The sequence below is a fragment of the Terrapene carolina genome, unplaced genomic scaffold (genome assembly GCF_002925995.2).
Source record: "Terrapene carolina triunguis isolate 2854851 unplaced genomic scaffold, T_m_triunguis-2.0 Scaffold58, whole genome shotgun sequence".
In the NCBI taxonomy this organism is placed as follows: Eukaryota; Metazoa; Chordata; order Testudines; family Emydidae; genus Terrapene; species Terrapene triunguis.
Window position 1 is genome coordinate 94135216 of NW_020664409.1, and position 23525 is coordinate 94158740.

At 41.1% G+C, this 23525-nt stretch overlaps 1 protein-coding gene across 1 annotated transcript in view; it reads right to left on the bottom strand.

The window, feature by feature from the left end:
* Window positions 1–23525, bottom strand: part of TMEM65 (transmembrane protein 65) — a 60962-nt gene that overhangs the window by 32295 nt on the left and 5142 nt on the right. The window contains exon 2 of the mRNA XM_026646351.1: window positions 17149–17157. Within this exon, the coding sequence (XP_026502136.1) occupies window positions 17149–17157 (9 nt within the window). The remainder of the gene's footprint in view (window positions 1–17148; window positions 17158–23525) is intronic.

Below are 23525 nucleotides of genomic sequence, written 5' to 3' on the forward strand. Positions count from 1 at the left end.
CCACACCGCAGGCTGGAAAACTCCAGACTTAACTTAGCTTCTGCAGTTTTGTTTTGTTTTTTTATGAACAAGCTTTGTAATAATACTAAGAAATTGTGTATAAAAAGAGGAAGAAATCTGAGCTCAGTGGACACTTGAACATCTCTCAAGTTCCCCTGCAGACAGAAAGCTGGCCACCGGAAGTCTACAGAAATCCACTTGAAATCTCATCAAGATGCTGGGTAAATATGAATCGGGGGTTAATTTGGGTTACTCTACTAACCTGTTGTGGAGGTGTGTAAGTGCTCGAGACTAAATAAAGTAGAAGCTTTAAGTGAAAGCACTTTTGTTTGCCTGCTTGCATCAACTATCTATCAGACGGACGTGCTGTGTCCCTACTGCTTTATATACTGCCACCACCTCACAGAATAAAGTTACCAAGAGCTTTGGGTTCAGCAAAACCCCAGGTAACAAAGGTCCTTTTGAATTCTAATCCTGTCCTCCAAAGTACTAACAGATATCCCTAGCAAACCCTCCCAGCTCGGTGTCATCAGAAAATTTTATAAGCATACTTTCCACTCCATTATCCAAGTCATTAATGAAAGCACTGAATAGTGCCAGACTCTTGTGGGACACCACTAGATACGTTGCCCCAGTTTGATAGCAAACCACTGATAACTGCTCTCTGAATAGTCCTTCAATCAGTTGTGCACCCACCTTATAAGTAATTTCATCTGAACCACATTTCCTTAGTTTATGATAATGTCATGTTGGACTGTCTCAAAAGCCTTACTAAATATCGAGTTATATCACGTCTATAGTTTCCTCCCCCGCTCCCCCATCCATATCCATTAGGCCAGTAACCCTATAAAAGAATGAAATTAGGTTTGTTGTTTTGGCACGATTTATTCTTGACAAATGCATGTTGGCTATTACTTATAACCTTATGATACTTTGATACTATGATATTTAATCAAACAGTTGGTAAGCACCTATTTGTTCCAGTATCTTCCCAGATATCGCAGTTAAAGTGGCTGGTCTATAATTCTCCAGGTCCTCTTTGTTCCTCTTTTTAAAGATATGTACTATGTTTGCCCTTATCCAATCTCTGGGACTTCACCCATCCTCCATGATTTCTCAAAGATAATCGCTAAAGCTTCCAAGCTTGCTTCAGCTAGTTCCTTAAATACCGTAGGGCACATTTCATCGGGCCCTGCTGACTTGAATACATCTATCTTTCCACTTCAGTCCAAATAGAATTAGCACATAGCATGATCCAAGGCATACCAAACAACAGACCAGGATCTGTAGTTGTAAGATGGCGTTATTAGAGATAAGACATAACTCCTACAAGATGCTTGGCAGAAAGAATGCATCAACTATCCAAATAAGAGAGACAAACTACAATACCGCCATATTCAAAACTACAGCCTTTATTGCTCTTTTTAGTGGTCTTGGTGCAGTGCCATGAAGGGCCTCAAAGAGAAGGACCAACATCTTGAAATTAACCTAGTGTTTTATAATGAGCAAGAGCACTGAGGTGATAGGGTCTCAGTGGCTATTTGGACTAGATATTTAGTTGTTCTTGTTAGAGAACACTGCACTCATTCCCCATGTAAAGAGTTAGATAGAATAATCCAGCTTTGATGTCACAAAAGCTCAGATCATTGTGGCCAACTCTTTGTATGACATTAAGAAGCATAAGAGTCCTCTTGCTAGTCACAAATAAAAGGTGGCTTGCTTTTTTTTATTACTACTATTAAAAAACAGTAATGCCTATTTGAGTTCCCAAGAACAGCGAGACAGTCTGAAAAACACCGAGGCTTTGAACTAACCTGACTGTTTTGAGGGCAGACTCCTATGGTAATGGGAGGTGCTGCAGGGGTGGCTAGTCCTTGAACATGCTTCCTCTTTTCTCTGCCACCATTGCCTTTTTTCTCACTCCTGTTACATTTCAGCCAGCTGCCTTGAATTAACTTGGTGTTTTCAGCCACACACATGGGCATTAGTGTGATGAGCATTGGAAACAAGTAAATATTAGAGCCAGGTATCTGTGTACTACTGAGCTCTAAGATGAGGTTTCACGATTTCTGCTAGAGGCTTCAAGTTAGATGGTGAACAAGGTAGGCGGCACCTTGATAACAAAAGGTGAATTGTCTATCATAGCACAAAGTGTTGCCTAAACATGAAACATCTCATCTAGTATTGCGCTTTCCTCACCTTGAAGTCACAAAATAATAGTATACTGGTGTCAATGGCATCAAGTGCTGCAGAAAAATCTAGTAACATACAAGAGATGATCATCCATTAGTGTGTATAATGCTCTTCCTCTTCCATGCTCTAGTCTAAAAACTGCCTGGGAAGAGGGTGGTGGATGGGGGGGGGGAATTGGAAATGATTTTTTTCAAGTTTTTTTTATTAGTTTTCTTAAGAAAGGGAGATGGAAATACCAGACAATAATTTGTTAGGTTCATAGAGTCCATCATTGGCTTCTTGAGTCCTGGCCAAACCATTGCATGCTTTACAGAAGGTAGCAGGTTTTTTCCTCCTTCAGGGAGTTCAGGACACATCTATACTATAAACTTTGGTTGATGCAAGTTACGTCAGCAAAAAGCTGCCAGTTAGTATATCATGCATGCATTCTTGGCTCCTTGCACCAGCGCCAGGACTACCTTGTGACAATGCACAGTGCTGTGCACCACCGTAGATATCTCAGCGTCTAACCTGCCATCATCCAGTGTGCTGTCTTTTGGGAAACTTGGGCAATGTATAGCAGGACAGAAACAAATCACACAGAAGTGACAGAGTGAGTTCCTATCATGCAACTTTCTCCATCCCGTATCATCATCCCTATCTCATAATTTTCATTTTTTTTTTAAGTTCCACAAACCCACAAGGCACTTGTCACTGTCTGCCATCTCTGACAGAAGCATAGAGCACACTCAGCTCTGCACTACTGTCATGAATATTGCAAACACAGGACAAATAATCCTCCAGTAACTGCAGAGCTGCAAGAAGAACTGCAGCTGAGGGGAACATGGCTATTTCATGGAGGACAGATTACTGTAGGACATAGCGAAAACCAATTCAATGGTGTTGGTGACATTCACAAAGCAGCTGCAGATGGTGGAGTGCCACTTCTGGGCCTGAGAAACAAGCAACGATTGGTGAGATCGCATCATAATGCAGGTTTGGGACGATGAGCAGTCGCTGCAGAAAGGCCACATTCCTAGATCTACGTCAAACTCTCCCCTACCCTCCAGCACAGACACACCAGAATGAGAGTTGAGAAGTAAGTGGCGATCGCACTGCTGGATTACTACCGGTCAGAGGGAAATCATTTAGGAGTTGGAAAATCCACAGTGGAGGCCGTTACCATGCAAGTAAGAGCCTCCTGCTATGCAGGCTGTGAGCCTCAGTAATGTGCAAAACATAGAATCATAGAATTGGAATCATAAACAGAAATTTACAATTAGACTGAATGGTTACTAACAGCCTGTATATATCTTTCAAGTGTGCGTGTATTATCTTTCATGAAAACAGAAAGGAAAATGGTGGCCGTACATGTAAATCACTTATCTAAAATTGGCTCGAATACTCTGGAAACGGCTCTACTCCCTCTTCCTTCGCTTAACCTGGTAATTCCACCAAACTGCTGATAAAGAGTTTTGTGCCTTTGTCTCCTCAGCTAGCCACCTGCCCTCACTCATCAACCAATCTCTGTCTTTGCAAGGAGCAGATGCATCAACAAGGCTCTCAGCTAATTCAAGATGGCTGCAGCTGCTAAGAAGCAGAGTCTCAGGAGATGCTTATGTAAGAAGCTTGGTACAAAACACAGTATGTCCTGTGTGTACTTCCTACCACATGGACCTTTCGAGCTCAAGTACACAGGGGTACACTGAGGTCCCCTGCCCATTCTCCAGCTACTGACTCTGTGTTTTATGGTTATTAAATGGACCTAGGAAAGAGTTTAAAACATTAAAATTCTTTATGTGAATTAAGCTAACTGTTTTCCAAACTTATGATGACTCTAACAGAGATCCTCTCATAGAGATAGAGTTGTTCACTCCAATCGGATGTACTGCTCCTCTCTGGGTGAACTCTGACCCTCAGATTAGCCAAACCCCTTGTTAGGCATCAATGCTTTATGAAGCATTACAAAGCTGATGTTGACTTTGTCCAGCATCTTCCTTTGACGCCCTCTCATGAATATTTTATTTTAAATCTTTTTGCACCATTTAACTTGAAGTTGTTGTTTTAACTTGAACATTTTCACTTTCCCCTCCTTACTGTGAAAACTGTTTACTGCGTGCTACTTCCTAGCAAATCCACATCTGTTAGAGCAGTGGATTCCTGTGATAGAGAATGATAAAATTAGTTTCCTTACTTATAATTTTGTCTTCTCTGAACACGAATCTTTGCTCCATCAGGTACGTTGTGTTTGGCAAATTCTGAATGTGAGATGGTACTCGAAACCTTCCCTTCAGGTTATTGGCTCAGAGAGGTGGCGGCAACTTTGCTTTTGTTTCAAGCTTTTGCTGGGTGAAAAGTGTTCAAACTAAAGTCTCAAGAGCCAATCTGCCTTTTCCCCCTTATTCTTTGCTTTAGTGCAGTGGTTCTCAACCTATTTACCATTGTGGGCCTAAGGATGTCACATGGGCTGCAGCTCTGTGTTGACTGGGCTGCAAGCGGCCCGCAGGTTGAGAACCACTGCTTTAGTGGTATGTCCTGGGGCACATCAGTGCAGTTCCTCTGGTTCACCTAAATAGGCTACAGGCAGAGAGACTGCACTGGGGGGCAGAGGAGAGGAACCTCTTTATTGCCTACTCCAAGTCTGAGGCAGGAAAAACCTAGCAGTTCCAAGTAACAGGTTCCCATGATGTAGAAAGTCATATTTTTGACTTCTTAGCTGTTCTTGTAGATTGAAACATTCTCAAGTAAAAGTTATTTTAATATTGGTACAACATTTTGAAGATTTAAAGTGCCAAATATGCAATTATGATCAAGTCTGTGGTCTGATGGTAGTGATTTAATTTTAGTACACGATATTTTAATGAAGAAAAAACAAAACTAAATGTTTATTCAAAATGGCTCTTAAGGCAGGAAAGACCTAAAATAAAACTTATAATCTCTGTTAATTTACATGCACCAACACCACATATATAATCATTTCTTCTCTTATACCTGCTCATAAGCAGAGCTCTTATTCTGAGAACCAAACTCGCTCATCATTTGTGCAGTACTGTGGCCTTCATCTTGGAGGGCAAAACATTTCTCAGGATCGGAAGAAGATATCTGAAAACATTTTTTTACGGTTCGATAAAGGAACAAACTAAATGGGGCCCACATTTATGTTTGGTAATAAAGTAAAAGCTTTTACAAAACCATAGGCCAATAAAAGTATTACCGCAATTTTAAGAAATTCTTTTGGAACAGTTTTTAAGAGCACATTCACTGTGTACAGTTTGAAACCCAAACACTGTAGTATTAAACACCTGAAAGACTGACTCCACTGATTTTCATAGCCCAAGCTAAGAAAATTACAAAAAGTAGAGTGTAAATAATGAAAGCATTTCAAAAATCCAATTAATTTTTCACTTCTGTCAATCTAGAATCTTATAAATAAAATCAATTTCTAACATATGATTTAAATTAACAGTCTCCACATTTGGACTTGTCAACTTTGACAATGTCCATTTAAAATACAGTATTAGCAATACATTCACCTCTTCTGTTATTTTGTTCCCCTCCCCATATATCAGATGATCCCGATTACATTCTTCTCATTCCCCATAACTCATATTACCACAGTTATAAAAAGTTTCTAAACTTCTTCTTTAAGAAGTCGCTGACAGTCTGGTTTAGTATTTAGAGCACCACCACTGTTGAAGATATTCATTTTATTGGTTTCCCCCCCACTGGAAATTCTATAGTTTGACGATATAATTTCACTTTACTTCCCTAGTCCCGCTACTGAACAAGTAAAATAAAATATGGGAAGATTAATGACAGATGCCAAGTTTCCTCCATGGAATATGCTAAAGAATATGGTAATTAGAGCTGGATGAAATTTAAAATGCGGTTTCGGACAACACAAAAATATTCACGAATTTGTGTCGAGTTTACCAAACAGTTTTGACCAAAAAAAAAAAAAAAAGGTAATTGTGAGGATGGCAGACTAGGTGCCAGCTCACACTAAAGCCCCTGGGCCTCACTGAACACTGGTTGAGAACCACTGCTCTGTGCCGATGGGAGAGCTCTCTTCATGAGAGGCGGTAGCTTTGCTATGCTATGCTAGCTAGCTAAGGCCTTGGCTACACTTGCAAGTTACAGCGCTGTAAAGCCTCCCCCAGCGCTGTAACTCACTCCCCGTCCACACTGGCAGGGCACTTACAGCGCTGTATCTACCTGGGTACACCGCTGCAGGTACTCCACATCTCCGAGAGGAGTAACAGCTGCAGCGGAGTGGCTACGACTCACGGGTGTGAGTGTAAACGCTTGCAGCGCTGTACTAATCACCTTGTCAAGTGGCCAATCCTCTCCATTGTTGTGACCGGCTGCAGGAATGCGGAAGTGCCGGTTTCAAAGCTCATACCAGAAAGAAAAGCAAACAGTTTGCAGCTTGCTTTGAGTGAGTAAATGAATGAGCAGGGGGCCAGGAGTTCGGAACTTGCAAAATAGAGAGCTGACATGCTCCAAAAAGCACTCTCTCTCCCCCAACACTCCCTGTCACAATCCACACCCCACCCCCATTTTGAAAAGCACATTGCGGCCACATGAATGCTGGGATAGCTGCCCATAATGCACCGCTCCCAACACAGCTGCAAATGTTACAAGTGTGGCCATACCACTGCGCTGGCAGCTGGCAGTGTGGACAGACTGCAGTGCTTTTCCCTATTCAGCTGTACGAAGACAGGTTTACCTCACAGCGCTGTACAGCTGCAAGTGTAGCCAAGGCCTAAGCTCTGCCACCAACAAAGCGCTGTCCACACTGGCACTTATGTCGGCATAACATATGTCACTCGGGGGGGGTGGTTTATTCACACCCGTGAGCGACAAATTATGCCAACATAAGCTGTAGTGTAGACACAACCCTAATGGAAATAAAGCAGCAAGAAACAAGGGTTGTTTTAAATATGCAAATAAACTGGAACTGGGTGATCTAAACAAGCAAAAGCATTTAGGCTTTTGTTTTTAATTTTAAGCTTTTAGTCCCTATGGCCACAAAGATGACATTCCAATTATGAAGAGGTAGTGTTGTTTTAGGCCCAAGCCACACTGTAGTAATAACTATACCAGCACATGCTGAGAAACATCACTGTTCAAACAAGGATTTCTGTTTGTAGTTTGGACAAGACAATTCTTCATGACCTAGGTTGTAACATGATTGTAACAGTTATAGAGCTGTGGTGGCTCCTTACACTACAAACAAACAAACTTCATATTGGAATACAAATACCCATGTCAGATTACAGGTCTGGCTCTGCAGGCACACAGTTACCTAGGGCATGTTACCAAATCTGCAGATAGACTAAAAACAATAGGCCAATAAATAGAGTTAAACCTACTGTACAAACATCACTGCTGAAAGATAGGTGAAAACTGCCCCATTTTGATCAGCTGAGTAGGAATTCTGAAAGCTGATGACTCTAGTGTCGATGTTAACTATTTAACTACTAGTCATTTAGCAGAAAGCCAGCTATTCAGATTGTAAACAAAGTTAGAATAAACTACTACACCACTTGTATCCTGAAACCTGACTTCTGCACATAAGTAAATACACTTTGAATTTTATCTCTTTGAGGGTTTCAAAATGCTTTTCAATTTTCCCTTGAGACAAATTACAGGAGAGAAACTGAGGCACTACAATTATCTTGCCTGTGGTTGCACCGAGTAGATGGCAACGCTGGGAACAGAAACCAGAATTCTCAATTCCCAGTCTTCTACTCCAATCATTTGTCAAAACATTACGGGTAGGTCTACACTTCTAGCTGAGGGTGCAAGTCCCAGCTCAAGGAGACATACCCATGGTAGTTTTGATTGAACGAGCATGCTAAAAAAAAAAACAAACAGTGAAAGTAATCTCAAAGATGCAAGCAATTAGCCACCCCAAGTATGTATCTGTCCAAAATGCTAGGCAAGTACTTGGGACTACTAGACTCTCCTGACATTCCTGCTGTCTTGGCTACAGCAATCTGCAAAGATCAATGTGGGGAAATATCATACTGGTCTAAGAGCATGGATCATTTTGGTGACATGCACAAAATGGAACAGGCATCCAATGCTGTGCTCAGGGAAAGTATTTGGTGTTATTGTGCAAATAAATCATTAAATCACCATATACCACTGTGTAAGGGGGGGGCGTGTGGCAGGGGGGCAAAAAGGCTATTAGATTTACAAAATACAGAATACAAAACTAGAGAAGACACTGTCGATACATTATCTGTTAGTCTATCTGGAATCCTGTTTATATATATTTTACATGACAGGATAATAATTTGGAGAGCAAACAGAGAGGGGCAAATAAGTCCAAGTAGTCTAAAACAGGGGTTCTCAAACTTTTGTATCAGTGACCCCTTTCACACAGCAAGCCTCTCAATGCGACCCCCCTTATATATATTTTTTTATATTTAACACTATTATAAATGCTGGCGGCAAAGTGGGGGCTTGGAGGTGGAGGCTGAGAGCTCGCAACCGCCAAGTAATAGCCTCACGACCCCCAGTTTGAGAACCTCTGGTCTAAAAGGAATTTGTCGTAATTCAACCAGGAGAAATTATGAACGTCAGTGTGACTCAAAATTTGGGAAACCTTATTTAAAGTGGTTAGCAGATGTTATTTCACCACAGTAAGGCAATCAATAAAATTACAATCAAAAAGGTAAGAGACTGGAAATAGAAGAGGAAACTCAAACAATAGCTACAAATAGAGGATGAGCATATGGTGAAAAACTTACCAAGAAAGATATCTGAATCAAACAGCATAGATGAGTTGGAGACCTTACATTTATTTTGAAAAAGGAAGCAATTAAAGGGTAGGTTGAGAAAGCTGGAAGGTAAATTAAGGGGGTGAGGGTTGGTTTGTTTTTTTAAGGTCAGGTTTGGCCTGATGGCATTTCAGTTCTTAAGACATATGCGCTTAATGCATGGTTTCACTATGACAAGTAACTAAAGTGGCATCATATGCTTCCATTTTCATGTCTCCAATGCCAGAGCACATCTGCTAGTTTTAAATATAAACAGGGGTTGTTGGTGTTTTTTTTTTTTTTCCCCCCCTAACCTCCAGTGCTGCAGACAAACCTGGACTCTGAAAAAATCAAGTTTTTCTTTCTGCGTCATGCATCATTATAAATTAAGCTTCCGTGGTATATATGGGGTTCGCACAAATAAGAGGGCAAATTTTGGCATGGCAATTGGAAATTAGTCAACAATTCTGTTGATGCTTCATGAGAAGGAGCTGGATTCTATTCTCTCTCTCGTAGCCCTTGAGCATCAGGAGTAAATCTTATATTTGTCATTAAGGAAAGCAAATATTACTCTAAACGCAAACTGGAAACTGTTATCAAGTCAGAAGATGTCATTTCATTTTCAGTGCAGAACCACACTTTGAATATTCTTTGAAAAATTAGTTTTAAAGGCCAGCCTATTGGACACCAGCTTTGATATGCAGTATCTCATTCTTTTAGTCTTAAAATTATACAGGTTCTTAGATAGCCTATTTTATATGTTCAATAGAATATGATCATACAGAAGTATGTAAAACAATGTCCTTGGCTCCTTGAGAGGAGCGAAGCCTAATAAAATAGAATGCAGTATGCAACCATGAAGGAAGAAGCTCTCACAACACTGAAATCCATAACAAATATGTTGGATTTTTATAGCAAAATTCAAAGCCCCCTTTACTTACGCTATAGGTTCTTCAAGTTGTGTTGTCCATATGTACTCCACTTCTGGTGCACATGAGCCCCATGCATTTGCAATTGGAATCTTTTAGTAAACAGCATCCACTCGAGCTGTGCCCTCACGCTCCCATACTGAGGGGAAAGCGGTCCCAATCGCTTCTCAGTTTCCTTTGCCAATACAGAATCCAGGTGCAACAAAGGTCATGGAATACATATGGACAACATCTCAATAAAAAAACAAAAAAAAAAACCCAAAAAACCAAACAAACAATTTTTTTTTGTTATTGTAGGGTAAGTAACAGTTTTCTTCTTGGAGCAACTGTCCGTATGTATTCCACTTCTGGTGACTCACAATCAGTAATTTGATGTGTACGAGGAGAGTGCTCAGAGTCAATTTATATAAGGATTGCCATCCAGCTCTGCAAAAACAACCATCAAATCTCAAAACTTCAACCAAGAAATAACGTCTCAAAGGTTTGGACTAATCTCCACATCGCCACTGTATAAATCTCAGAAACAGAGACGCTTCTCAGGGAAGCTGCAGAAGCTGCCTGAGCTCTAGTGGAATAAGTCCTAATCTGCACCAAAGGATCTAAACTGGATTATTTCTAATTAGTGTTAATGCAATTAGACACCTACTTAGATGACCTCTGGATAGATACAGCCTGGCCTTTTAACATGTCTGGCCTTGATGTTAAATGAATAGGTATGTGATCCCAAAAAGCCCGACAGGCAGTGTATATCCCCCAAAGTTTCAGCAAGCTATATGAGAGGGAGCTTCCTCTTCTGAACACAAGCCCCGAATTTTTAATGTTCCCAGATGCACTCCCCAACCTATTGCATTGGCATTCGGTAACCACTGCTTTGATTGACGGAGGGCAGGAAAAGGGGACTCCCTGACACACATTGTTGTATTCCATCCACCGTTGTAAAGAGTGAAGTATCTCTGGAGGCACCTCAACAAGGGTGCCCCATGTCTGCAACTTGGGCAATAGACTAACTTCAGCCACCACTGAAGAGAGCAAAGGCGCAACTTCACATATTGCATTATGTATGTGCATACAGCCATATGGTCCAGTATCCTCAAGCATACTCAGATTGAGGTCAAAGGGTGCAACTGGAGAGCCCAACAAAGTTGCTGAATTGTCTGGAACCATTCAGATGGAAGAAGGATCTATGAATTTGCGGGCCTATCAGGCTCCAATGAACATGATTTTCTGAGTTGGGTGCAAAGTTGATTTGCCCTTTTAAGAATAGACCTAGACGATCAAAACGGTCTAGCATGAAAAGTTGACCAGACTGAGGACCTGTTCCTTGGATAGTCTCTCAGTAACCAATCGTCCAGGTACAGGGAGATTGGAAGTCCCCTCCTCCTGAGGAAGGCCACCAGCACCATTCATGCATTTGGTAAAATCGCATGATGTGGGCCGATGATAGGCTAAAGGGGAGGGACCATATACTGGTAGTGGTGGCCAGCAATGAAGAATCTGAGGAACTTCCTGTGGCCTGGGAAAATTGCCATGTGAAAATAAGCATCCTGGATGTCGAGGGCAGCAAACAGGTCGTGCTTCAAAGCCGGGAGAATGGTAACCGGAGTACCCAGGCAAAATCTAATGTACTTGATGTGTCTTGAGAGCACAGAGATCCAGGATAGGTCTCATTCCCCCCTTTGGATATTGGGATTAAGAAGTACCGGGAGTAAAAGCTCTTTCTGTGAAGGTGATGAGGAAACTCCTTGATACCCACTACAGTACACCGGGTTCATACCTGCTGTGACAGAAGTGAGTTCTGAGAGGGATCCCTGAAGACAGATGGGGTAGTGTGATGGGAGAGGGAATTGAGAGGAACTGAATGATATAACCCAATCTCATGGTGCTCAGGACCCATCTACGGTGCTTGGGGGACAGTAACTATGGAGAGAAGTGAGACAGCCTGTCCCCGCATAGCTGGGGCGTGGATATGACACTGACAACTGAGGCACTAATCTCAAAATGCCCAAACAACGTGTCTAGCCAAAAGAGTAAGAGGATGGGCCATTTGAGAAAAACTAGTCCCAGAAGGTTTCCTTCTCCAAGATTTGTATCCCTTTCTGGGGAAATTTTGATGCCTCCAGGGTGGGAGGACTGCTGGAAATATCACTGAGGATGATATTGCTGTTGGTTCCCAAAATTACATCTCTTTGAGGCCTGGGTATAAATCCCCAATGGAGTAGGGTGGCCCGGGAGTCCTTGAAAGAATGTAATGTCTCATCAGTTTTCTCCAAGAATAGGAAGCAACCAAATGGCAAGTCCTCTATGGTTTGCTGGACCTCAGGAGCTATGCCAGAGTTTTGTAATCATGAAATTCTTCTCATTGTTACGTTGTAACAATGCGGTTCTGGCGGGACCCAACTGAAAGTGCCAATTCAGGACAAATCGCTTTAAACAGGGCAGTTACAGCCCAAGGCTGGGGTTTTTCCACCTTTAAGGCAAACCAAACCAGCCAGACAAAGAGGACTTCAGTCTCACCCCACTGGCTAACCACAAGCCACACAAGCAATTCCCTTAGACACTCCAATTTCCCAGTATCACCACCAGTGCCACTCGTTATGGGGACAAATGGTTATGACAACCAATACCCCAGTAAAAGAAAAAAGGTTCTCCTGATCCCAAAGGACCAAGCCCCAGATCCAGGTCAATATACAAATCAGATCTTACCCACAAATCACGCTGTTGCCAATCCTTTAGAATCTAAAATCTAAAGGTTTATTCATAAAAGGAAAAAAGATATAGATGAGAGTTAGAATTGGTTAAATGGAATCAATTACAGACAGTAATGGCAAAGTTCTTGGTTCAGGCTTGCAGCAGAGATAGAATAAACTGCAGGTTCAAATCAAGTCTCTGGAATACATCCCCAGCTGGGATGGGTCATCAGTCCTTTGTGTAGAGTTTCTGTTTGTAGCAAAGTCCCTCCAGAGGTAAGAAGCAGGATTGAAGACAAGATGGAGATAAGGCATCAGCCTTATATAGTCTTTTCCAGGTGTAAGAACACCTCTTTGTTCTTACTGTGGAAAATTACAGCAAAATGGAGTCTGGAGTCACATGGGCAAGTTCCTGCATACTTTGCTGAGTTACAAGGCATATTTGCCTTCTCTCAATGGGTCAATTGTATAGCTGATGGTCCTTAATGGGCCATCAAGCAGGCTAGGCAGAGCTAACACCAGCTTGTCTGGGATGTCACCCAGAAGCATAGCATAAGTTTGAAATACAGACAGTATAGAGCCAATATTCATAACTTCAACTACAAAATTGATACACACATATATAGACAGCATAATCATAACCAGCAAACCATAATCTTGTCTTAGACACCTCATTTGACCCCCTTTATACAAGATTTGGTGCCACTACAGGACTTTGGTTGCAACCATATTCTATATGGTCCCAGATTATGTCAATAACGTCACATACGGCCAAGGCCCTGAGCCTGGACGAAGCACCAACTACATCCAGTGCTGACTGCAAGAATGTCTTGGCCACTAAATGGCCTTCTGTAACAAAGGCCTTGAACTCCTGCCTGGAAGATTCTGGCAACTTGTCCACAAAACTGGACATAGCATCCCAGTTATCAAAATATAATTTTGTGAATACAGCTTGCTTGTTTGTAATGTGCATCTGCAAAGTGGGAGTCAAGTAGATCTTTCTCCCCATCAAATCTAGCCTTTTGGACTCTTTCTGTAGGCACTGATTTATATCTTCCCTGTCTTACTTTCTCATATGCCACCTTCTCAATCAGAGAATTTGGAGCTGGATGAGAAAAAATAGACTCAAAGCCCTGCATTGGCACACAGTGAGCTTTGCTGTGTGCATTAACAAAGCCCGGGCATTACACAGGGATTTACCAGGCTCTAGTATTGCTTTGTTTATAAGGAGAGCAACTATCCAAGGAACCGATGGAGAATAACCACCAACGTGTAGGTATTTTCCTGTACAAACTCAGCCTGAATTCCTAAGGTCAATGCCATGCACCTAAGCCGATCATGATACAATCTGAAGTCATCCAGCACTGAAGATGAGGACTCGGTATGCTTGTGTCATTTGGTGACGAGGAGAAAAATATAGTTGGAACCAATGGAATCCCTTGAGGAATGACATCTGACTGCCGTAATGGTTCAGGATACCCCATGGCAGAGGGAGCCGACGGCTTTAGGCCTGGTAGTTCTGGCAAGGAGCCCATTGTAGGTACAGGTGAACTCACTCTACAGTGAACAGACAACCAACATTTCTCCAAACAAAGGACTTCTACAGAGGCCACTGTGAATAAGGATACTGCATTGCCAACCAGAAAGAACTAAGCCAAGGTCTCATGTATCTACTGCAGGAACGGTACCGATCCCAGTACCGACTGTGTTTCCTGCTGTGTCTCAGTGACCTTTGAGATAGAGAGCAATGGGAAAGGGGAGGGAGATGCTTTGAGCTTGACTGCGAGGATCCCTCCAAATAGCTTGATCGTGTCAGTAGGGTCACTCGACAGGGCCACCAAACATCCAATATTATCCATAGCCCAACCCAAGCCATTGGTACCAAAAGAACAGTCAACAGGACCTTAGATATTGGTACTGGCCTCAACTTCACACTGGGTCCCAAAAGAGGCATCGGTACCAAAAACGAAGATGGTCCAAGGACAGCAGACGCAGGCTGCATTGTAGAGAGAATCAGTACCGAAGATTCTATGCACGTCAACGATGATTTTCATGCCAAGCAGGAAGTCAACAACAACCCTGCACCAAGGGTGAACTGCAGTACGGAGGATGGTGTGACGGATTGGATCACAGAAACCACCTTGGGGCTGCCATCTGATGTGCCAAGACTACTTCTGCCCCCGTTTTCCCTGCCAGCTTGGGACTTCAGCACCGTCTTGTTGAGCCAGACATGCCAGCCTACTCCAACACAGACCCAGGGTCTGAACCACGTGCCCCAAAGCTGCAGACTTAACTGAAAGCAACTTACAGAAGTGTTCCTCTCTTTAACACTCAGATGCCCAACTCCCAATGGGGTCTAAACCCCCAAATAAATCCATTTTACCCTGTATAAAGCTCAAATTGTTCGCCCTCTATAACACTGATAGAGAGATATGCACAGCTGTTTGTCCCCTCCCAGGTATTAACACATACTCTGGGTTAATTAATAAGTAAAAAGTAATTTTATTAAATACAGAAAGTAGGATTTAAGTAGTTCCAAGTAATAGCAGACAGAACAAAGTCAATTACCAAGTAAAATAAAATAAAACACACAAATCTAAGCCTAATACAGTAATAAATTGAATACAGATAAAATCTCACCCTCAGAGAAGTTTCAATAAGTTTCTTTCACAGACTGGACGCCTTCCTAGTCTGGGCACAATCCTTTCCTCTGGTACAGCCCTTGTTCCAGCTCAGGTGGTAGCTAGGAGATTTCTCATGATGGCTGCCCCTTTTTGTTCGGTTCCACCCACTTATATATCTTTTGCATAAGGCGGGAATCCTTTGTCCCTCTCTGGGTTCCCACCCCCTCCTTCTCAATGGAAAAGCAACAGGTGAAAGATGGATTCCAGTTCAGGTGACATGATCACATGTCACTTTAAGACTTCATTACCCATTTGCCAGCACACACATATACAGGAAGACTTACAAGTAAAACCAAGCCATCCACAGTCAATTGTCCTGGTTGATGGGAGCCATCAAGATTCCAAACCACCATTAATGACCCACACTTTGCATAACTGCAATAGGCCCTCAGAGTTATATTTCATATTTCTAGTTTCAGATACAAGAGTGATACATTTATACAAATAGGATGACCACACTCAGTAGATTATGAGCTTTGTAATGATACCTTACAAGAGACCTTTTGTATGAAGCATATTCCAGTTACATTATATTCACACTCATCAGCATATTTTTATAAAATCATATAGAGTGCAACATCACAGATGGCATCAGCAACAACAGTAAGTTTGCCACCAAACCAAGGGGATCTGAGGATGCCAAGGATGATAGCACTGTAGTCAACTGGTCCTGAATGAGCGGCGAGTCAGGGATAGAAAGGCACAGAAAATCTGCTGTTGCTTGATATACAGTCAAGGAGGAGACTGACAGTCTCAACGGGTGCCTGAGGCAGTACTGAGTCAACAGTACAGGCTCTCTTTGCTCCCACCTCAGTACTGGAGAGCGGGCTAACAGTCCCACTCTAACTCGTGGACCAGGAGACTCTCAGTGCTGTTCAGTACTATTCTTAGGCAGAGAAGTCAAGTCCAACCTCTGGAAAGGCCCTGGGCTGTCTTATGAGGGTTTTTCTCAGCTAGCCCAGTGAAAGGGAGCGGTCCCTCTTCCTTCTGCTTGAGTAATTTGAGCTTGTCTGAGAAGTCCCAGCTCTGGTGCTCTTTGAGGGGCCTTTCTTCCCAAAGCGGTCCCCAGTGTCCAGGCAGGCTTCATTGCCTGCTCGAGAAGGCGCTCCTTCAATCTTAAGTCTCTAACCATCTGGTTCCTCTTCTTAAAGGACTTACAAACGGAGTGCCTTTCCTTAGTGCGTCCTTCCCCAATGCACAATAAACATCTATCCTCACCATTTTAAAAACAAGAAGTACAAAATGAATAATTCAAACAACAAGTCTTCCAAAGGAATCCAAAGAACAGAGTGTAAACATACTATCAGAGATAAATGGAATGTGGCAGACAGGCTGAGGAAACACCATTTAATAAACTAGAAAGAAGAGAAACAGCAAATGCTGACATGTGCCATGACTCTGCTAAAGTTTAGCAAAACCTGGGCTATATATTAAAAAACACATATGTCTATCTCAAGAATAAAGTATGCAATAAACACTGCAGAAGTACCTTCAACTTCTTTCAGATAGTATTGAGAGTGTTTTTGGATGAAAAAAAAATCACATCCATTGGATAAAACATTTTTCTGAACTTCTGCCTTCAAAACCAAGTAAATATAGTTCATGGGGACAAAAACTGAAAATTCAAAAAGCCGTCAGAAATGAAAGAACAAGTTTAATTGCAAGCGTTGTTAGTAAATGTACCAAGACTCAAGCAAGCATGTTATTTGTTATGAAGGAAAGTTTCACGCAGAATAAGAGTAAACTAAAAGAAGATATTTTTTGTTGTTGAAAATAGTTCCATTATATTTTTAAAAACAAGTGATCTCCAACTGTCTCTTAATCTAGCCATTTCTATATATATTTTTTAAATGGAACTAACTTAACAAGATTTGTGACATTTGTCCTGACTACTCTGCTTGTATACCGTATCTAGCTGCATCCCATTGTCTACTTAGTCTTTTTATACTTTAAATTCCTAAGGGCACAGATTATTTCTTCATACTTCTGTACAGCACCTAGTACACTTTGGCTAAATAAAATCAGAAGTGGCTAAGAGCTGGCAATTCAGGGTAAACTTTTCTCCTTGCTTAATTAGAATATAGAATATCAGGGTTAGAAGGGACCTCAGGAGGTCATCTAGTCCAACCCCCTGCTCAAAGCAGGACCAATCCCCAGACAGATTTTTTGCCCCAGATCCCTAAATGGCCCCCTCAAGGATTGAACTCACAACCCTGGGTTTAGCAGGCCAATGCTCAAACTCCTGAGCTATCCCTCCCCCCATAAGTAAAACCCCACATTTTATTTTATTTTAATTTAGATGACACACCAGAACTAAGCCTCTGATGGAGAACAAAAGGAACTAAGCATATGCACACTTTGAATACCGCTTATGACTGCTAAAGTGTTTTTAACTAGGATAGTAATATGAACCGTAAAAATCAAACTACACATTTAGTGTTAGCAGAATGTTGATCTCTCCTAAAAGTCTTACTATATCAAAAAGTAGCATATTTTCCTCTAGAAAGGTTAGTTAAAAATCTAACTTCTTACAGGCATAAATGTATTCTTTTACAGATATAAGATTACTACTTTTACATATATTTTCAAACTTAGACCCCACTCCTGCAAACACTTATGCATATACTGAACTTCAAGTATGTACGTAAGTAATCCCACTAACTTCAACATGACTACTCACATACTTGAAGTTAAAACACAGGTAAGCATCTGCAGGACCAGGCCTTAAGACTCAAATTTGTAAAGACATGCATGTAAAAGTGTGCAAGCATAATTTATGAAGTAACTTGGCACAAAATATTTATGCAAAATTGCACATGCACAATTTTGAAAATTTAGGCCTAAATCTAAATTAGAATATTCCATTTCATTTCACCTATGAACAGTAACTACTGCTTTGAGTTTTTTTAAATGAGTAACACAATATTTTTAGTGGTGAAAGTATTTCAGTACTAGGGTACTGAACATTTAGTGTACCAGATGTAGCTCTTTTCTAGTAAAGTGATGCTGATGGTATAAGGTACAGGTTGCCAATGCTTACAGAGTGAAACAGAGCTATTTCAAAGAAGCATGCCTGTTTCAGCATTAACTAAAAGTTAAGATATAGTTCATAAGCCTCTCCCAGGGAGAAGGAAAAGAACAACTTTCTACAATTGAGCTAAAAAAACTCCCATAATAATTCTTGGGCTTAGCTGACATTCTTGAATTATAAACAGAACTGCAAACTTTATTCCTGCTAACAAAACATGCCAGCTGCTTCAAAACAAGCAAGCAGAAGTATGTCAAACTGATAATTTCCTACATTTTTCGTGCTGCATAAAGCCAGCAAGCATAAGAGATTTTACCATACCAGAAGTACTAGTTGACTCTGGTGATGTTAGCCACTTCGTTGCCTTCTCAAAGGGCACCAGTGGTTTTGGGTATCTGGATGCTAAACATTTTAAAAAGCAAAAACAGGAACAAGTCATTCTCTAGTAGCTTATATTATTTAAAACCATTCCAGCTACCATAATTTACCTGCCAGAAAAGATAGGGCCTTTATAACTGATGGAGAGGCCTAATCCTGTATACAAAACTTCCACTGATTGCAGCATCATTGTCTTTAATAGGATGTTTTTGTGACAGTAAAGTCTGCAGCATCAGTCTCTGAGAATTTCTAGATGTAAATAGAGAACTACTGAGAATAGAGAAATAGATGCAATATCAAATTAAAGAAGTGGTCTTCATAAAAGACAGACAGAACACTGCAGAATGGAGCACAAAGCGAAATCAGGTGAATGAGTCATAAAACGAGTTAAATTGCACTAAGCAGCTTGTTGCTGAATCTAGTGTAAAAATGGACAGCTATATGTTATTTAGACATTTTCTGAGACAAATTTCAGGCTAATTCTGTTTTAAATGATTAAATGCTTCCTTTGTAATTTAGACTATTAAATCCTAACCCACTTTTGGTACTCTAACAATATATCAACAGCCTCAACCTGGAGTGCTTTCTATAAGAAGCTCCCGTTTTCACAGGTTATACACAAGGAATCAGTATCAAGTCCTAAACAAAATCAACACAATGTTATGTTTGCAAGTTTAAAGACAAAACAAGTCAGGAAATTTTAACTTGTCTATATGGCACATAACATATGTATTAAGGTAAACATTTAATCTAGCAAAAATACTACATGTGTAAAGAGGGTAAAATAACATTCCTATGAGAAATTTAAAATTGAGTTTCCCAACTATTTAAATTTGCAATTTTATTGTTGGATTGACAGAGCGTTTTGTATTTTTTTAAATAACGTTTAAAAATGTAGAGGAATACAGGAATAAAGAAAACTAGGTGAAGAACTGCTGAGTTGTGCAGCTCTGTAGTGCAACCGAAGGTAGTTATGCAACTAGAAACTAAGATTTTCAACTCCTCAAGAGCAGTACATATTAAAGCTTTTTTAACTTTACAGATTAATATTTTTCAAGTCCTCAGCTCCGAAGGCTCACAACTGAGGTATCCAAGGAAATGCCTAGTCTTCACTCTTTTCTCTCTGCTCCACCTGCATCTGGTGCTGATTGTTTTGCAGGCTACCAGAGGTGCTATAACCTTAGTGCCACCCACATTTGTGGAGGGGAAAAATTAGCATGAAAGCTAATCCAGACTATTTTTTACAAGACAAAATAGTTTCATCTAGGGATGAAGAGAGTGAAGAAATCCAACTTTTGACCCTATTTACTTGGTGGGGTAGTTGTGGTGTTCGCAGATAAGAGAAGTCTGACCCGGGCCTCTATATACTAATACAGTTACCTGTGGAGTTTTTAAGCCCAATTGGGCATTCAGTTCTCCCTGGCTAAACTCCATAATAGAGTTCCTATCTGAACAAGGCAGAATCCACAGTTCCAGCCATCAGAAAGGGGCGTGGCTGGGTCAGACCAACAAAGCCAAATCTGCTTTGCACAGCAACTTACTTCATTGAATATTTTGACTCAAAAGCTGCTGTGACAATTTTGTGGATGAACAGGCTCATGATTCTGACAAAGAAAACGCATTTTTCCCCTCAGGCCAAGTATTGTACCAAAGCAAATAAAGCAAGACTTAACTCTGAATGTCCCCTGGTTGGACTAGTTTGTATGCATTATATACACACACATTCTCTTTTGCCAAGAAAGCCATGTATATTATTCAGACCTTATCACCTACAACTTCTGCTATTTGAACAAATTATCAAAGAATGTATTTAAACATAAAACTGAACAAACTTTTTAAAGTTAATATGATTTATTGCTGATAATTGAGCTAATTGCTGTACATGTCAACAGAAAATATCATAGAATATCAGGGTTGGAAGGGACCTCAGGAGGTCATCTAGTCCAGCCCCCTGCTCAGAGCAGGACCAATCCCCAGATAGTTTTTTGCCCTGATACCTAAATGGCCCCCTCAAGGATTGAACTCACAACCCAGGGTTTAGCAGGCCAATGCTCAAACCACTGAGCTAACCCTCCCCCCCAATAGCAATGAAAGGCTTCTGATTTTCTACTGTGGTGTAAATGCTTACCAATTATATTCTCTACCACAAAAGACTATTAGCATTAATGTATGTTGCTTAGCTTCTACACAGAAATATTAACATAAACTATCATAAACAGTAATTCTTATATTCCCATAAATTGATGCTGTGTAAAATACAAAGTGTAAGATTGACCAAAGTTCAAACTCAATATTGTTTGTATTTTCTTTTAACATTCTAGACAAGCTATACAGCAGTTGCTGTACATGCCTCCTTTATACAGAGACTTGACATCAGTCTGAAATATCTTAGTCTCATTCATTCTATGGGCAGGTCTACACTAACCCCCCAATTCGAACTAAGGTACGCAACTTCAGCTACGTGAATAACGTAGCTGAAGTTCGAAGTACCTTAGTTCGAACTTACCTCCGTCCAGACGCGGCAGGAAGGCTCCCCCATCGACTTCGCGTACTCCTCTCGTCAAGCTGGAGTACCGCAGTCGACGGCGAGCACTTCCGGGTTCGACTTATCGCGTCCAGACAAGACGCGATAAGTCGAACCCAGAAGTTCGATTTGCTTGCCGCCGAACTACCGGGTAAGCGTAGACCTACCCTATGAATTAACCTTTTGCACTCACTAGTGGGTTTTGCAAACATACCAGCTGAAAGAGCTTGCTGTCATATTGGATTAGAACTGTTTGCACTAGTCAAAGCAGCTTACTTTTGCAAAACTGTTATGAATGTTTAGCAGCACAGGCACAAGATCTGCACAACCACCAATTATCAAAATAATGATGAATCTAACCATTTTGTTCTCCCACTGAAAAAAAAATTGCTTGCCTAGAGCAAGCACAAACTATGTAAGAGTTAGCCAGAAGGCAGATAGTTCCATCTATGCATAGCTCAAAATCCACTTGCACATATATACAATAGCCATAAAGGGATGCCAGAAGAATCTTCCCTTCAGCTTCAACTATTATCTGCCATATCACACAGTTTGTCAGGAATATTCCCCACAGTAGACCAATTAGTCTACCCAAAATATGCACACACACACAGTCCCACACCCAACCCAGTGCAAGGAAGCTTATTTTGCAGAGGAAATGATCCCAGCAGAATCATGTAAGTGGTCACTGGGTCAAAGAGTGACGCTCAACCCACTGGTCTTGGTATGCCTTAGTACACTGCGCAGGGGTGTTTTCATAAAAGTCACTTTAGAAATGTAAGTTTGATCAAACTGAAAGTAGAAAACTTGAATGTAACAATCTTTTCACTGAAAACAAATTCTTTCTACAAAGACACTTCTTAATTTTCATCAAAAGATGGTTTTGTTACATAAAAGGAAATTTAGAAGTGTAAATGAATCTCTGTGTAAAGTCATTTTCGACACTAGCTGTAAGTTTTTCCACTACTGTGGAATAAGTGACACCTTCCTCCTCTGACCATGTTTAAAAAGTGGGGAGGGGGGGAGCAGGGAGGAGGAATTAACTCTGTCCCACTGCTAAGCAAAACTTATCAGGGGCACCACTTTTATTCAGAAAATAAAGCGAAGTTGGAAGCATTTCAGATATATTCAAAACAGAAAAAAGAGGAATTTGTCAGCCCCACCACTTAGTGCTTTTATAATTATAAAGAGGGAGGAAGTAAAACATGATGCAAGTGCAGTCCATCTGTGTGACTTTGAGACGTTTGTAAGGGACAGACATCCCATTTACAAACTGTATTTTCCAGGAAGAATGGAAACTCTGAAACATAATCCTCAAGCTTCTCTGTTTGAGAACAACTTGCAAAGGATTTCCATGTTACAAGAAAAAATATAAAATTAATGTTGTAGATACATCACTAGATAGTGTGCTGTATTGTCAAAATTTTAACATGGAATGCTTTAAAAAAAATGTATTCTACCTCAATTGGCAGGACATATCGTAAGGTAAAATAGTATCTTGACAACACTCCCTAAAAATCCAATTCTTTACTTTTTCCTCCTCCCAGTCTTCCCACCCAGAGCTACATGCTCTGGCTCCACTGCTCCTGTGAGAGGTTCCTCTGTGTCAGTGGTTCTCAACCAGGAGTACATGTACCCCTGGGGGTACACACAAGTCTTCCAGGGGGTACTCAACTCATCTAGATCAGTGTTTTTCAACCTGAGGGTTGCAGCCATCAGGGGGGTCACAGGACGGTTTTAGGGGGATTGCAAGTGCAGGGCCGGCATTAAGGAGTGGCAAGCAGGGCAATTGCCCAGGGCCCCACACCACAGGAATCCCTGCAAAGCTAAGTAGCATGCTTCAGACCCACTGCCTGTGGCTCAGGCTTCTGACAAGGCTCACAAGTGAAAAACAGGCTCAAATATCACAATGAAATGTAAGTACAATATTCATATTCCAAATCGATTTTATAATTATGTGATAAAAATGAGAAAGTAAGCAATTTTTCAATAATAGTGTGATGCGACACTTTTGTAAGCAAGTAGTTTTTAAGTGAGGTGAAACTTGGAGTACGCAAGACAAATCAGACTCCTGAAAGGGGTACAGTAGTCTGGAAAGGTTGAGAATCACAGCACTATGTGGCTCCCTTCAGGGCACTGCCAAGCACACAGACACAGGCCTTCTGATTGACGACTAAAAGTATAAAGGAGAACTTCTGTTTTTATTTTTTTCAAGTACATTTCTAGCCCTTAGATAGATAGGCCTGATAACATCAACCAGTGTAAACCAATCAGTAGCACTGGGGAAAGAAAATGGAACTTGGGATCCACTTCTGCAACAGGGAGCCGACACCAACACCTAACATAAAACAAA